This window comes from Taudactylus pleione, unplaced genomic scaffold (assembly GCF_031769625.1).
Source record: "Taudactylus pleione unplaced genomic scaffold, aTauple2 ptg000574l, whole genome shotgun sequence".
NCBI lineage: Eukaryota > Metazoa > Chordata > Amphibia > Anura > Myobatrachidae > Taudactylus > Taudactylus pleione.
Genome location: NW_028284976.1, coordinates 1,693,687 through 1,710,974, shown reverse-complemented (window position 1 = coordinate 1,710,974; position 17,288 = coordinate 1,693,687). Strand labels below are relative to the sequence as shown.

At 42.3% G+C, this 17,288-nt stretch overlaps 1 protein-coding gene across 1 annotated transcript in view; it reads left to right on the top strand.

Annotated features, from left to right (window-relative positions):
• LOC148481549 (complement C3-like) overlaps positions 1 to 17,288 on the top strand; it is a 318,755-nt gene that overhangs the window by 39,135 nt on the left and 262,332 nt on the right. The window contains exons 4-8 of the mRNA XM_088453278.1: positions 7,131 to 7,201; positions 8,166 to 8,254; positions 8,404 to 8,486; positions 10,165 to 10,252; positions 14,151 to 14,250. Coding sequence (XP_088309404.1) covers positions 7,131 to 7,201; positions 8,166 to 8,254; positions 8,404 to 8,486; positions 10,165 to 10,252; positions 14,151 to 14,250 — 431 coding nt within the window. The remainder of the gene's footprint in view (positions 1 to 7,130; positions 7,202 to 8,165; positions 8,255 to 8,403; positions 8,487 to 10,164; positions 10,253 to 14,150; positions 14,251 to 17,288) is intronic.

Sequence of the window (17,288 nt, the reverse complement as noted above, 5' to 3'; positions counted from 1 at the left end):
AAATGGAGGTAACACACCCTCATTTTAGAGAACAGTTCCTGTCTCCGCCCCCCAATGCCACAGCATGTCAATTATGCTGCGGCTAAGAGGGATCTGCGAGTGAGCGCACAGAACCCATTATGCACCTGCGCAGATACTGAGCCATTGGAGATGTATACTAACTAGGGGTGTGCACCGGCCACTTTTCGTGTTTTGTGTTTTGGTTTTGGATCTGGATCTTTCTTCGTGTTTTGGATCTGGATTGGTTTTGCCAAAACCACCCTTCCGTGTTTTGGGTTCTGGGTTTTGTGTTTTGGATCTGTATTTTTTTGAAAAAAAGCATAAAAACAGCTAAAATCACAGAATTTGTAGGTTTTTCTGCTCCTATGCTATTATTAACCTCAATAACCTTAATTTCCACTCATTTCCAGTCTATTCTGAATACCTCACACCTCACAATAGTGTTTTTATGTCCAAAAGGTTGCACCGAGGTAGCTGGATGACTATGCTAAGCGACACGAGTGGGCGGCACAAACACGTGACCCATCTAGGCGTGAAACTGCAGTGGCAGACAGGATGGCATTGAAAAACTAGGCCCCAAACTGTACATAATGCAAAGAAAAAAAAGAGGTGCAAGATGGAATTGTCCTTGGGCCCTCCCACCCACCCTTATGATGTATAAACAGGACATGCACACTTTAACAAACCAATCATTTCAGCGCCAGGGTCTGCCACACAACTGTGGCTGAAATGATTGGTTCGTTTGGGCCCCCACAAAACAAGCTGGCAATTAATCTGTCCCTGCACAAACTGGCTCTACGGAGGCAAGAAGTCGTCCTCATCCTCCTCATCCACAGATTCCTCACCCTCTTCAGTGTTATGTACATCCTCATCCTCACAGAGTATTAATTCGTCCCTGCTGGAACCACAGGTCCCTCTGTACGTTCTGGAGGCTGGTCTCCCTGGAAGAGTTGATCATTCATTTTATGAACATCATCTTCTCCACATTTTGTGGAAGCAACCTCCTACGCCTTTCGCTAACAAGGTTCCCGGCTGCACTAAACACTCTTTCGGAGTACACACTGGAGGGGGGCAACTCAGGTAAAATAGAGCCAGTTTGTACAGGGACCTCCAAATTGCTTCTTTTTCCTGCCAGTACAGGTACGGACTGTCTGACATGCCTACTTGGATGCTGTCACCGATGTAATCCTTTAACAGACAGACGCACGCTTGTCGCTGCTGCTTTGAGGATTCAAGTGCGGCTACAGCCCACACAATTCACAAAGACAGAAAAAAAAAAAGAATATTTTTATTGTTTGTGGAGCACACTTTGAGGGTTACACCACCCTCTAACAGACAGACGCACGCTTGTCGCTGCTGCTTTGAGGATGCAAGTGCGGCTACAGCCCACACAATTCACAAAGACAGAAAAAAGAAGAAGAATATTTTTATTCTTTGTGTAGCACACTTTGAGGGTGTCACCACCCTTTAACAGACAGACACACGCTTGTCGCTGCTGCTTTAAGGATGCAGGTGCGGCTACAGCCCACACATTTCACAAAGACCGAAAAAAAAAGAACAATATTTTAATTGTTTGTGTAGCACACTTTGAGGGTGTCACCACCCTTTAACAGACAGACGCACGCTTGTCGCTGCTGCTTTAAGGATGCAGGAGCGGCTACAGCCCATACAATTCACAAAGACAGAAAAAAGAAGAATATTTTTATTGTTTGTGTAGCACACTTTGAGGGTGTCACCACCCTTTAACAGACAGACGCACGCTTGTCGCTGCTGCTTTGAGGATGCAAGTGCGGCTACATCGCACACAAGTCACAAACACATAAAAAAAATAGTTTTTTATTTTTTGGAGCACTTTGAGAGTTACACCACCCTTTAACAGACAGACGCACGCTTGTCGCTGCTGCTTTAAGGATGCAGGTGCGGCTACAGCCCACACATTTCACAAAGACCGAAAAAAAAGAACAATATTTTAATTGTTTGTGTAGAACACTTTGAGGGTGTCACCACCCTTTAACAGACAGACGCACGCTTGTCGCTGCTGCTTTAAGGATGCAGGTGCGGCTACAGCCCACACAATTCACAAAGACAGAAAAAAGAAGAAGAATATTTTTATTGTTTGTGGAGCACACTTTGAGGGTGTCACCACCCTTTAACAGACAGATGCACGCTTGTCGCTGCTGCTTTGAGGATGCAAGTGTGGCTACATCGCACACAAGTCACAAACACATTAAAAAAATAGTTTTTTATTTTTTGGAGCACTTTGAGAGTTACACCACCCTTTAACAGACAGACGCACGCTTGTCGCTGCTGCTTTAAGGATGCAGGTGCGGCTACAGCCCACACATTTCACAAAGATGGAAAAAAAAAAGAAGAATATTTTTATTGTTTGTGTAGCACACTTTGAGGGTGTCACCACCCTTTAACAGACAGACGCACGCTTGTCGCTGCTGCTTTAAGGATGCAGGTGCGGCTACAGCCCACACATTTCACAAAGACAGAAAAAAAAAGAACAATATTTTAATTGTTTGTGTAGCACACTTTGAGGGTGTCACCACCCTTTAACAGACAGACGCACGCTTGTCGCTGCTGCTTTGAGGATGCAGGTGGAATCTAGACGGGATTTGGAACCGAGGACACACTACCTCCATCAATTGTCTAAATCCCACTGCACTAATGTCGGATACCGGACGCACGTCTAACACCAACATAGCAGTCAAGGCCTCAGGATGACTGCTGTCGTACTTCATCCTTATCGCTAGGGACTGTTGGAGGGTCAATTGTTTAGTAAAAGTAGTGATGTTCCTACTTCCTCTCTGGGATGATGAACAACTCCCAGCAGCAGCAACAGCACTAGTAGGAAGTGGTTCTTGATCTTTCCCTATTTTATTTTTATCAGAGAAAGTTTGGTCCTCCATTTATGTTATATTGATATATATACGTGCGGCTAAAGCGCACACAAACACAGAAAATATTTTTTTATTTTTGCTGGAGAGTAGTGCACTTTGTGGGTTACACCACCCTTTAAGAAATGAGCCAGCCGGCTCTTTACTTATGGGACACAGGCGCACGCTTGGCGCTGCTCCTTTGTTGATGCACGTGCAGCCACAGTGCACACAAGTCACAAACACAGAAAATAATTTTTTTTTTGGTTTGGACTGGAGTGTACTTTCGGGGGTTACAGCACCCTTTAACGGTCAAGCCAGCCGGCCCTTTACTTATGACACAGGCGCACACTTGGCACTACTTTGTTGATGCACGTGCGGCTACTGCGCACACAATTCACAAACACAGAAAATAATTTTTTTTCGGTTTGGACTGGAGTGTACTTTGGGGGTTACAGCACCCTTTAACGGTCAAGCCAGCTGGCCCTTTACTTATGACACAGGCGCACGCTTGGCACTACTTTGTTGATGCACGTGCGGCTACTGCGCACACAATTCACAAACACAGAAAATAATTTTTTTTTTGGTTTGGACTGGAGTGTACTTTCGGGGGTTACAGCACCCTTTAACGGTCAAGCCAGCCGGCCCTTTACTTATGACACAGGCGCACGCTTGGCACTACTTTGTTGATGCACGTGCGGCTACTGCGCACACAATTCACAAACACAGAAAATAATTTTTTTTTTGGCTTGGACTGGAGTGTACTTTCGGGGGTTACAGCACCCTTTAACGGTCAAGCCAGCCGGCCCTTTACTTATGACACAGGCGCACGCTTGGCACTACTTTGTTGATGCACGTGCGGCTACTGCGCACACAATTCACAAACACAGAAAATAATTTTTTTTTTGGTTTGGACTGGAGTGTACTTTCGGGGGTTACAGCACCCTTTAACGGTCAAGCCAGCCAGCCCTTTACTTATGACACAGGCGCACGCTTGGCACTACTTTGTTGATGCACGTGCGGCTACTGCGCACACAATTCACAAACACAGAAAATAATTTTTTTTTTGGTTTGGACTGGAGTGTACTTTCGGGGGTTACAGCACCCTTAACGGTCAAGCCAGCCGGCCCTTTACTTATGACACAGGCGCACGCTTGGCACTACTTTGTTGATGCACGTGCGGCTACTGCGCACACAATTCACAAACACAGAAAATAATTTTTTTTTTGGTTTGGACTGGAGTGTACTTTCGGGGGTTACAGCACCCTTAACGGTCAAGCCAGCTGGCCCTTTACTTATGACACAGGCGCACGCTTGGCACTACTTTGTTGATGCACGTGCGGCTACTGCGCACACAATTCACAAACACAGAAAATAATTTTTTTTTTGGTTTGGACTGGAGTGTACTTTCGGGGGTTACAGCACCCTTAACGGTCAAGCCAGCCGGCCCTTTACTTATGACACAGGCGCATGCTTGGCACTACTTTGTTGATGCACGTGCGGCTACTGCGCACACAATTCACAAACACAGAAAATAATTTTTTTTTGGTTTGGACTGGAGTGTACTTTCGGGGGTTACAGCACCCTTTAACGGTCAAGCCAGCCGGCCCTTTACTTATGACACAGGCGCACGCTTGGCACTACTTTGTTGATGCACGTGCGGCTACTGCGCACACAATTCACAAACACAGAAAATAAATTTTTTTTTGGTTTGGACTGGAGTGTACTTTGGGGGTTACAGCACCCTTTAACGGTCAAGCCAGCTGGCCCTTTACTTATGACACAGGCGCACGCTTGGCACTACTTTGTTGATGCACGTGCGGCTACTGCGCACACAATTCACAAACACAGAAAATAATTTTTTTTTTGGTTTGGACTGGAGTGTACTTTGGGGGTTACAGCACCCTTTAACGGTCAAGCCAGCCGGCCCTTTACTTATGACACAGGCGCACGCTTGGCACTACTTTGTTGATGCACGTGCGGCTACTGCGCACACAATTCACAAACACAGAAAATAATATTTTTTTTGGTTTGGACTGGAGTGTACTTTCGGGGGTTACAGCACCCTTAACGGTCAAGCCAGCCGGCCCTTTACTTATGACACAGGCGCACGCTTGGCACTACTTTGTTGATGCACGTGCGGCTACTGCGCACACAATTCACAAACACAGAGAATATATTATTTTTTTAGCACTTGGGGGGAGCACCCCTGATGGACAGAGCACCCCCTGGACAACACTACAGCACCTCTTTAGGACTGGGACACTGCACAGGACTTTGGAGTGGACACAGCCCCTATGGAGAACTGACTGCACAACACAGTCCAGCCAGCCCCTATGGACTTTGAAGTAGTGGACACAGCCCCTATTAACAACAGCAGCACAGCACAACACAGCCAGCCCCTATGGACTTTGAAGTAGTGGACAACAGCAGCACTACACTACACTACACTACACAGCCCTAACTCCCACCCTCCCTCTTCACTGTCCACAGCCGAGTGAGAAAATGGCGCCGACGTGGGTACCTTATATAGGATCCAAAACCCGCGAGACTCGGAAGGCGGGATGATGACGTTTTGCCTCGATTTCAGATCCGAGTCAGGCGGGAAAAGTCGAGCCTGATTCGGATCGGACTCGGATCGGGGGGGCTCGGGGGGGTTCGGATTTCAGAAATCCGAACCCGCTCACCCCTAATACTAACCATCACCTCAGTACTTTCAATTAAAAACCAATGCATGCTTTTTAGGTTTGTTTACCAACCTACTGTACATTGTCAGCATCTTTGGATAATGTTGTAAACCCACTGTGTTAATATATTATGCAACTGGCTGATTCACTTTATCCAGGGAACACTTTTAACCACTTACATGGCACAGTCGCATGAGATCTGACCTCAGCCAGCTGGGCTTTAACTGACATGATTGCATACTATGTGACCATGTCCTGCTCCTCTGTTTCTACACCTTCTTCTCCTTTTGTCCCCCCCGAGCAGTGATGTTTTGGTTTATGACCATTGACATCACTGCCAAATTTTGCAACACAGAATTATCATTCTGAAGAGTATTCGTTGCAAAAGCAAAATTAAAATCCTGTTGCTGATATCTGCACTCAGAGTGAAGAGATTAGCAGGACTGATCATTTATTCATCCTGTGACCGCTCCGCTGTGCTCTGCTTTACATAGGGGAAGAGTTAATGCCAGTTTGTGTGTATGTGTAACAAAATAAAAAAGCAACATTTTTTGAGGTCACTTTTGAAAAAAATAAAAAGTGTCAGTTAGATGGACTGCAAGACGCCCACAAATCACAGACCCCAGGTTTGTCCTGTTAGGGAACTGCTGATGTCATGAATATCTGAAGATGAGGTTCAAATATGGACAGAGACAGATACGAAATCTAATTTAATACTAGAAATGTCAGAACAATAGGCAAACAAAAATGGTTAAAGACAACCCAGGTGAGTAACAGAGTGACAGACAGGCAGACAGATAGCAGACACAAGGAATGTCAGATACAAAACCAGGTAACTAACAAGCAGGCATACAAAAAGTCTAACTGTAGCAAACATTTGTCACATACTATATGCAATCTGTACCTGTTAGCTTTGCTCTCACATGTCCCTCTACCAACCAGCACCTCTCACATATGCCCCATGCCTACTAAATTTTCTCACACAGGCCACCCATGTCCACCCACTGTTCTCACATTTGTCCCATCAGTTTTGCATTCATTTCCATCTTTTCACCAGTTTGTCCCACTTTGCCCTTTTTCTTCCCTGATTCTCTGCAAGAACATCTTCACGAGACCCTGGGAGGTCATTTAGCTGGAGTGGAACTAGCCTTTTGCCATGAACTCAAGCAGGAAGTTGTGCAACAAATGTAAGAGGAGCATGTGTTAAGCTCCTAAAATCAGCGCTTCTCTGGTGCTCATCCTCATGCAATTGAGTCACTAGAGAGATAGAGCAGGATGAAGGACTGCTGCACTATCTGTATAACTGCCCAAAACTGTGCTTACTGACCATTACGCCACTAGACATCGGCCAGGACATCCAAATCTGGCTCTGGGTACTAGTAGGCTGCCTGGATAGCCTAACTGATAATCAGACCCTGACCTTATCTGGAGATATTAAAAAGTGTTTAGATGAGAAAGTGTTCGATTTAATTTTTTTCATACATCAAACTTCTTACATTATTTTCATTTGCATAAATCTGTAATAAGATTTAAAATTCAGATGTCTAATATCTTATTTCAGTCAACTACAGGATTTTCTCAACTGATCAAAACTTGGATCCTGCTGAAATGATAGTCATTGTCTTGTTACAGGTATACTATATGTGTGATACTGTATGTCTATTCTCATAATGATTAGTGTGAAACCACAGTGACTTCTTTTGAAGATCTTGTTACTGAGTAGAACAAATGTAGCCTAGTCTGAGTGCAACTGTTCTACTGAGCGACCTCCGACCCCAATACACTAGTGCGCATGCAGGGCTTTACTGTGCCTCTTCATTTCCGTCCATAGAGAATGGATGTTCCCCTAAGAGTCTCCACGGAGAGACGTCTCTTATATACAGCATATTCCACTGTGTCACCACTGCTTTTATACAAGTGGGTGCATACTCCACTGCCACTACTGTATGCACAGTGCAGGTGTGTGCTTCCCATTATTCGCACACCATCAGCGTTAACCCCATACATTCCTGGTTGGATCTGGTGCATCTATTATATGCCTGCATTGTGTGCCTGTTGTAGATAACAGCATTAACCCTGTGTTATCCTGCAGCCTGTTCTGTCTGATTGATAAACTCAAAACCTTGTTAAGCTATCTATCGTGTGGACTGACCTCCATCACACACTGCTGGCACCTATATCAACACCTTTTTTTATTTTTTTAAAGATTGTGCACTAGTTTACAAAAATTCCCAAAGATCATTCAAAGTCACATTTTCTGTAAGTACTTATAGACTTGCTTCATTTTTAGAATTTCACCCCTTATCTCAGTATTCCCACTACCAATAAAGATCTTTCTACTTAGTTTCCTATAATTCAGAATCCTCAAATAACTATCTTATCAGTGGGATGTTACTGCATGAGATGCAATTCAGTGTTACTATATTTGGATCTCTAAAGAAAGCAACAAAAACCCATTGAATTACTTACTTTATTCCACGTTCATAAGCAGATTATACTGTAAAAGACCTACAATCAAAGTAAGTTATAATTTGGATATTGATGACACTGCAGTTGTATTAAAAAAATAACCCCAAAAAACAATTCACATTCACAGAATCCCGATGGTATAACTGTAAATAAGGAGGAAGTAAAAATATTGAATGGTTTATCACCCTTTTCTTTGAAAATCCCAGAGCTGGTAAGGTGGGTATCTTTGCATTTTCACCATTTGACCACTACATTGCTTGCTTGGCAGTATATTGATTTCTCTTGTTATACCATTACATGTGTTCTGCATGAGCTGTTGGGAGAATGTACTGTTTATGTTTATTACTATGTTTCATTATTTTTAGCTTTGGCACATGGAAAATTGTTGCAAAGTTTCGAGATGCACAGCAGGAAGAATTTTCTACCCAGTTTGAAGTGCGAGAATATGGTGGGCATCTCTCAAATGATTATTTTCTGAAGTTATTGTGGCTGGTTGAAAGTAAATTAGGATTTAGCTGTGACCTAGCTTACACCATGCACTCATCTTACCTTAATATAGGAAGGACTTTCTACGTTATGAAGTCTCACACATTTTTTTTTATTAGGATTGATCCAATGTCTATTAGAACTGATGCCAAATTGAGTTGATGAATGGCTGAGTGCCATGAGTCTGAGCATTAACCTATTTAATATGGTCCATCCAATTTGGTTACAGATATACAATCCTCATATTAGCTCACGAGCACCCTAGTTTACTACTTGATAATGACATGAAAATGACATGAAAATCCAACATGAGAAATGTATTTATTTATTTTTTTTAATCATCGGGCTATACTGTCACCCATGTGGGTGTCCAAATTGGATAGAGATCTGGTATCTCATGCCTGGTGATTTGATCTGCCAAGGTATGAGTAGCTATACTGATGATTTCAATGTGGACATATAATTTTTATAGATTTTGTGGGAGATGTACTATAACGGCACTTATCATGATGCTATAGCTCTTCCTTCTACGTGTCTTACTGAGGCGAACGAGGAAGCAGTAATGCTGAGTCTTGGCCGCCAGAGTGAGTGAGAGAAAATTCCCTCTTCTTGTGATCCATGCTAGACCCACAGCGTTCCATTCGCGAGAACTTATGTGCAGCCTGAGACCACACAGAAGTATCTGCAGGATTGTACTCATACCGGCAGGTAATCCTGCCAATATATGAGTAAAAGAAAAGCCACAAAAGCGATCTTATTTAATAACACCTTATTATAGAGAAAAGTGATTTTTCTCTACGTTATCTGCTTTCATACATACAAAGATTCGTTTTCAGTATTAAATAGCCCTAGTTATAGCACATTTGAACTTTATAACCTCAGCTTACATTTCTCCCTTGCTGATTTGCATGATAGCAAGCTAACATAATTGGAGCAACCAACAGCTTCATACATTTTACTGAACAGTTACTAAAGAGATTATAAATTACTAAATAGTAAATGGCTCTAGGTTATTTCTCTATAGCACAGAATGATTAGCACTCTCATTGATTGACGTGTACACTTTTGTCAGGAATAGACACTCTTTGTGTTTGAACAACAGTAGAACAGAGGTGTAGCCATACCCCCAATATGTGCGACTATTCCGCTTTCAGTGGTACAGCATCTATGGAAGGTGCCCACATTTTCCAACTTAAACTCCCACCCTCTTAATTTGGCCCAGTCTCTGATAGCTCACTATTTTCAGTTGATAGGATTATTATAAATATGTGTTGTTCATATCAAAAAGATCAAGACCTCCACTTATATAATGTCCACATTAAATATCATGCAAAGGTGCATGAAGTTATTTTATGATGTGTCTCGATATAGGTGGGCTGTGTATCAGATTTCTGGAACTATAAGCTCATTGTTCAGGTTCTACTTAGTAGCCAAAATTTCCTGTGGATAACTATATAATTAGAGTACTGCAGAGTAACACATACATGGAATGGAAGAGGACATTACTTTGTTATTGAATATTAATCCATTAGAGCATGTAACTCTAGTATTTAAGTGAAATATGTTTTTGCTACAGTATGTTTAGGTTTCAGTTTATATTACCACTTATGTAATGATATTTTTATTTATATTATTCTCAGTACTTCCATCTTTCACTGTTGAGCTGGATACAGAGAAGAAGTTTTTTTATTACAAAGATGAAGACTTGATTGTGAATATTAAAGCCAGGTAAGAATAAAAGTGTAATTATTAGTTTTCACCAGAACTGTTTTATAAATTTACTAACGTAATTGTTGGTTTCTCAAAACAATGGAAATATTACTATAATGTTATGAATTCAATGTGACATATTGAGAAAAAGTAATGCTGCCTAAAATCTTTATTTCCTTAAGTTTTTTGGGCAGGACATACCAATAGGTTACAGTCTGCAAATGATTTCTAAGAAAGACAATGGATCATTATCATTGTTTATTTGTAAGGCACCACACAACTCGGGAGCCCCGGACAGTCACTGAGAGATCATATAAAACATAGTCTCACATAAAAAGAACAAGTACAGACAAGGTAAAGAAAGGAAATTCGGATATGAGACAAAGGCTAGGGATAGCCCCATTGGTGAGAACTTAGTCTAGAAAAAGAAGCCAAAGTTGAAACAATAATGGGTTTGGAGCTAGTAGAAAATGCAGAGTGAGTAGTATTAGGTGAGGGATGGATATGCTACAATGTAGAGATGAGTTTTGAGAGAACACATAAAAAATGGTTAAGAGTTTGGTCATGTGGGGGTAGGACATTCCAAAATGAGAAGCAGCATGGGAGAATCTTGGTGACAGGAGTGAGTGGTGGATAATTGGGAGGAGGAGGACTGTAGTTCAGAGACAGATCACAGAGAGCGTGTATCTTGTGACATGAGATTTCTGAAGGTGAAATGTTGATTAGAGGGTGAGAAACTTACATTTTGAAAGGGAATAGAAAGCTAGTGAGATTATTTCTAGACTGGTAAAGCAGATGTGGAGTGATGAAAATAGAATATCAGTCTGTATACAGCATTTAGAATGGACTGTAGAAGGACTAGACTAATGAGGGGAAGGCCAGAATTTAGGAGGTTGCAATAATCATGGTGGGAGATCATGTGAGAATGAATATGGGTTTTAAAAAAAACATCCTCAGTGAGAAAGGGGAGTATTCCATTAATGTTTTGAATACTGAGGCAACAAGATAGTGCAAATGACTGAATGTGATGAGTGAAGCCAAGGACAGAGGCGAGGATAACACCAAGTCTATTGGCTTGGGGAAAATGTCAACTGTGAGGGAGACTAGAGGAGGAGTTGTGACACTGGGTGAGCTGATGATGAGCTCCATTTTGGACTCTATGTAGTATTGGGACAGCCAGGTGGAGATGTCACCACATATGTACAATGAAACAGTGCTCTTGAGAAAACAAGGGCTATGAGGAATACCAAATTATAGAGGAAATGGAGGAGAGGATATTCTAGTAGTAAAGATGTTGAAGGTGCATTCATAATGGGTAGGTGAGCCAGAAGAAAACAGTGCTTCTGAGGAAAAGAGGCTTGTCCAACTTGATGTAAAATGGCAGATCAATGACAATGAGCAGGGAGATGTGACCTTTGGCTTAACTATAAGCAGATCATTGGTTAGTTTGGTAAGGGAGTTGTCAGTGTGTGTAGTGGGCAAAATTATGATTGTCGAATGTTAAAAAAAGAGTGGAGGGAAGTGAATCAAGTAGTTATTTTCAGGATGTTCAAGTAGTTTGAAAGCAAAGGCAACTAGTAAAATGTTGTTATTGCTGGAGAGTGGTAAAGTCAAGAGATGGTGTATTGAGAATAGAGTTGAGAGCATGTTTGATGAGGAAAAGGAATGTGCCATTGGAGAGGGAAAGGTTGAAGAAATAAGCTGCAGTATGTCATGGCAAGTATTTGGGAAATAGCATAGATGTGTTGTGGTAGAAGAGCACCTTCAGCAAATGGAGATAAGCAACTGAGGCTCGTTAGTTAGTAGAGGAGAAAGTGTGTTGATTTTGGACCTGGCTATAGAAGATTTCTTGATGAATGGTGTATGAATTCCTTTGAAGTAGATGGCAAAGCCATGAGCAGTGAGGGAAGAGTTGTTTGACTTGTTTAGAGAAGTGAGTTGTCAGTAGCAGAGAGATGTTACAGGTTTGTTAACTGGGTAGATATTACAGAATATATAGTTGCTTGGCAAGATAGAGGGCCATAGTTAGAAAGTTAGGTTACATTTATCGTGGAGAAAATCTGTGTTAGAGCGATACTTTTGCAGGTTGCAGGTCTGTTAGCTGTGCCAAACTTGGAGATTGATCTTTGGAGACAGTTTGTGGTGGCTAGAGCTTCCTCATCTAGGGCTGTTGTAGTGTTGTAGACTGAGGCAGCAGAATTAGGGCAGGACAGAGAAAAAATAGGAGAGAGCAGAGGTCAAATTATGCTCAGAAGAGGATGGGGCCCAAGGCCATATAGGTTTTGCTTGTGCAAATGAAATGAAATATGTGAAAATGAAGAGTTGTTAGAGAAGTGGTGTTAGTGCCTATGAATGTATGTTGAAAAAGTCCCAGTATAAACTCAGACCTCAATCCCATTGAGAATCTGTGGAATGATTTGGATCATTTTGGTTCTCTATTGGTCCCAAATTTACCATAACGGAACTCAATCAATATTGCAAAGAAGAATGGGTAAAAATTGCAAATCGTATAGAGACTTTCCAACTAGACTTACAACTATAACTGCATTTAAAGGTGCTTCCACCAAGTACTTATTTTAATAAGGAATGCAAATATTGTTGTAATATTTGTATTTGACTATTGTTGGATTTTAATTTGCGATTAGCTAAGAAAATGTTTTAAATTTGTTTTTGAGTTTAAGGGAGTTTTTTGTGTTAATCAGTGGCGATTCCCAAATAAATCCATTTTAATTTTATGATTAAGAAAATAAAATATAAACAGTGACATAAGGGGCTTTAATCAGTAGGAAACCCCTTGAGAAATACAACACTGCTGGATATATCAACAGTTTTCTGTTCTCCTTATTTAGCAAATTCTAGACAGTGGAGAAATCACAGATTATTCTGCTGTATGGCTTCTCTTTACATACATAATGTGCAATGTGGACTGAGCACTTTGTCATTTTATTAAGAAGAGAAAATAAGTGAATAGACTGATCTCTTCCTGCTTCATCCCATGGTGCATCTATAGGTCCTCCCCTCATCACTATGAGAGAGAAAAACTCTTTCCAGTTATATTGAATATTGTAGCTGCTGGTATGCTGCCTACCCGTGACGATGGTGACACTCTATATGCGCACATACGGCTCAGCGCATGCACACACTACTAACCTTCATAGCAAAATCATAGCTGGGATTTTCAGAAGAGCTATCCTGGCAAGATGAAACTGGTAAATACAGCTGGTAAATGGATACGAAAAGCAGGAAAAAAACTGGCATTAAATTTGGACTCAAATATGCAAAACTAGATTTAAAAACAACCTGTAGAGGTCAATTATATTTCTAGCACCTTATATAAATTCTTGGCTCACATTAGTGTTCTGAGCCAGGGACACTTGAATTTTTAGTTGTCCTTGTGCAACAGAACACATAGTCTCAGTGTACCCCAAGTAAAAGTGATAAATGGGTAAATAAGTAGTGTTTGGCAAATATTGCTGCAAAAATAAATTTTTTCTTATGCATCCATCTCAGCTACTGTGGATGCGGGATGGATGATGTAAACAATATGAAGTTTTCAGTAAGCAACTTCTGAATGCTTTTTATGGATAGTTAGAGAATTGTACAACAATAATATTCAAACTCCTAAACAGTGTGTGTGTGTGTATGTATGTATGTATGTATATATATATATATATATATATATATATCAAACAATATTTTCTTTTCTTTTAGATACATGTTACTTTTTTTCTAATTTTTTCCCAATATAAAGTCAGGTATTAGGGCTTTGGGTCACCTTACTCTCATTTTTTTTTGCCAGTACTAGAACCGTAATATTGGAGATTTTGTGCAGTATGCTCTGAAAATCTGGGGATTTAGTACTTGCTATATAAATGTACAAACTAGCAATCGTATATTCACAGTACACCTGTTTTAGGTACCTGTTTGGCCAGGATGTAAATGGAAATGCTGTTGCCATATTTGGATTGTACAGGGATTTTCTGAAGAGTCTACATGGATCTATGACAACAGTACAGGTATTTTTTACAGCTTTTAATCTAGGAGGAGACTAGATATATTGTGTTATTATATAGAATATAAAGAGCTGCCTTCTATTTTCTGTATACAGTAAAATAATTGGGCAGAGTCTATACCAGACATATATTTAAAGATGTACTAAGCCAAAGCATAATTAAATTTCCTCATTGACAACATTGCAACATTATTTTTTCTGCACCTAACCTGAATACTTCAACTTTAATTCTTGGGAGTATCCATTTCTACAGTCTCTCTCTCTCTCTCTCTCTCTCTCTCTGAGTGCCCATTTCTACAGTCTCTCTCTCTCTCTCTCTCTCTCTCTCTCTCTCTCTCTCGGAGTGCCCATTTCTACAGTCTCTCTCTCTCTCTCTCTCTCTCTCTCTTTTTCTCTTTCTCTCTCTTCCCCCCCCCACAGAAATCACTGGGAAAATTAAGCAGCTGCCACAGTGCCAGAGTATACTGTTCAATTGCTCCGACAAGAGGGGAGTGGGACACACATGAGGACTGCACATGCAGTCTTCATGTGCCAGCCTTTCTTAAACCACCCCTATATATATCTGTTTTATTTTCATCTCTTTCCTCCTGTCTCTCTTCTGTTCAATTCTGATGTAAAGCTATATAATACCCCGCTATGCAAGGTATTATGCCAAACACTGTGCAGACAATTCCCAGCAGCCTCTGCAGCTACTCAGGAGGGTAGGAGCAGGTCACATGACCAGTGGCAGGCAGGTGACAGTGGGAAGGGAGCAGCAGTTGGCAATGGCAGTTCGCTGAGGATATTGTACAGAGGAGGTGCTCAGCTTGTCTAGTGAAGGGACGAGGCGGAGGTGATATTTGGAGGCGGTTCAGAGACAACAGAGGAATCATCTTATCTTCCGGCTTCAGCCTGACTGCTGGAGATGTGTCCGACATTCCAGGAAGGCGAGGTCCAGGTGGAGCTGTGAATTGGAATCAGAGCCTGAGTAGCTGATCAACCGAAGGGAGGACCGAAGACGTGTTTGTGGTGGTAAGGAGAGTCTGATACATACCTCCCACACAAGCGCTCACCGATCTCAACTACTACCCTTCAGAACAAGCACAATACTAAGCAATACTGCCTCATTAACATATACTCCTCTGAGCCTTTGTTAGTGATCCCCGTATACGCTATTAAGTGACCTCAGACAGAAGCATAGGCCAGCCAGGAGTTATTATACTACTGCTACACAGAAGAGTTGCGCACAGCAACTACAGGAATTATAGAGTCTGAAACTGTGAATGAATAGAGATTTATACTACCAAGACAGTAAGTTTTACTAAAAACAACATCAATGAGAGCAGACAGGACACACATAAATGAAATAGATACAAATAACTTTCTTGCTAATTGATACATCTTTGCTACAGTGAAGTCGTCTCTAGAAAGGGATATTGCAAAGGGCCTCATACACGGTGCGACATGCACCTTGCGATGCGACGGCTGATCCGATGGCTGACATATCGGACGGTCTCCACACATGGAGCGATCAGGTGGCCGACCGCCCGATATGCCGGCACCCGCCACCTGCATAGCGCTGCATCGGATCGTACATCGCTCCTCCAGATCAACTGAACATGCAGAAAGATTTGGAGGAGCGAAGTACAATGCCACGAGAGCGCGCATTGGGTGATGTCATACCCACACATGGAACGATACAGCAGCGATATTGTTCCAATCCATCGGATCGGCTGCTATATCACACCATGTATGGGGACCTTTACACATTACATTGAAACTAGACAGTCTGCCAGTAAAATCTCAGCTAAATACCTGCACTAAGGATACAGAGAGAGAATTACTATAATGGAGACTTCAATAGAAATTGAATAAGGGGCTGAAACAGAGGGCCTGATTCAGACCCGCTCGCGAGCGCTGAGCGCTCACAAGCGGGTCGATGTTGCCCAAGTGCGCATGCGCACGACGGAGGCGGCTTCGTCGTGCGCATGCGTGAGACCCGAATAACGACGGCCAAGCCGTCGTTATGGGTCTCGCACCAAAGGGGGCGTGCTGTCGATGGTGATTGACAGCACGCCCCCTTTGGTGGGCGTGCCGGGGGCGTGGCTGCCCAGACGGAGGCGTTTCCATGGGAACGCCTACCGTCTGGGGCCGGCCCCACTGACATCACTAGTGATGTCAGTGGGAGTGCTTTTGGCTCTGATAGAGCCAAAAGCACTCCAGGGCTTGCGGCAGCCAGACCATACCGCAAGGGTCTCGTCGCAAGCCCGATGGTCGCGATGGTCTTGACCATCGCGACCATCATTTTGGCCACTCGCTATAGCTGTGGGTGGTCACCCATAGCTATGCGATCGGCCAGGGGGCCGCTCCAAAAAGGAGGAGGGACGGCCCTGATTCAGAGCGAGTGCTCTGTCAGAGCGTCCGGCTCTGAATCAGGCCCAGAGAACATTGCTTTATAGTGTACACTATAGACCAGGGCCGTAGCTAGGGTAGTCCGGCCAGTGCCATCGCACAGGGCACCACAGGTCAGGGGGCACTGTTTGGGCCTGTCAAATTTCAGTTTATTATCATTCTCGCTTATAGCTTCCTCTTATGTCATCCCCAGCATCTCCTGGCCTTTCCCCATGAGGCCATTCCCCTTTTTTGGGTGCATTATGTCCCTTTGAAAAATGAGGGGGGCGACAAAGCTCTTTCTGGCACAGGACACCAAAAAGTCTAGTTACGGCTCTGCTATAGACTTATGGATAGTCAGCAACCCGGGCAACGCTTTGTGCACAGAACTGAAAATAGCGCTGAACTTTTGTTAAAGTCTCGAGCTCAGATACAAGTGTAAGAACAATATAGAGTTAGTCAAGAAATATAGAAGACTTTAAATTAGAAATATAAGTAGTTTATTGAATAGCGTATTAATAAAAATATTTGTTTAGTGCTTACTTTGCTCATATTGCATGGGGTGTTAGATGCACTAATGTTCTCAGTTTGCAGGGTTCTTTTGAAAAGCTGCAGTTGCGAGTTCCAGTGGATTTCCTGTAATATAAAAATAATAAATTGCTATTGTTCATT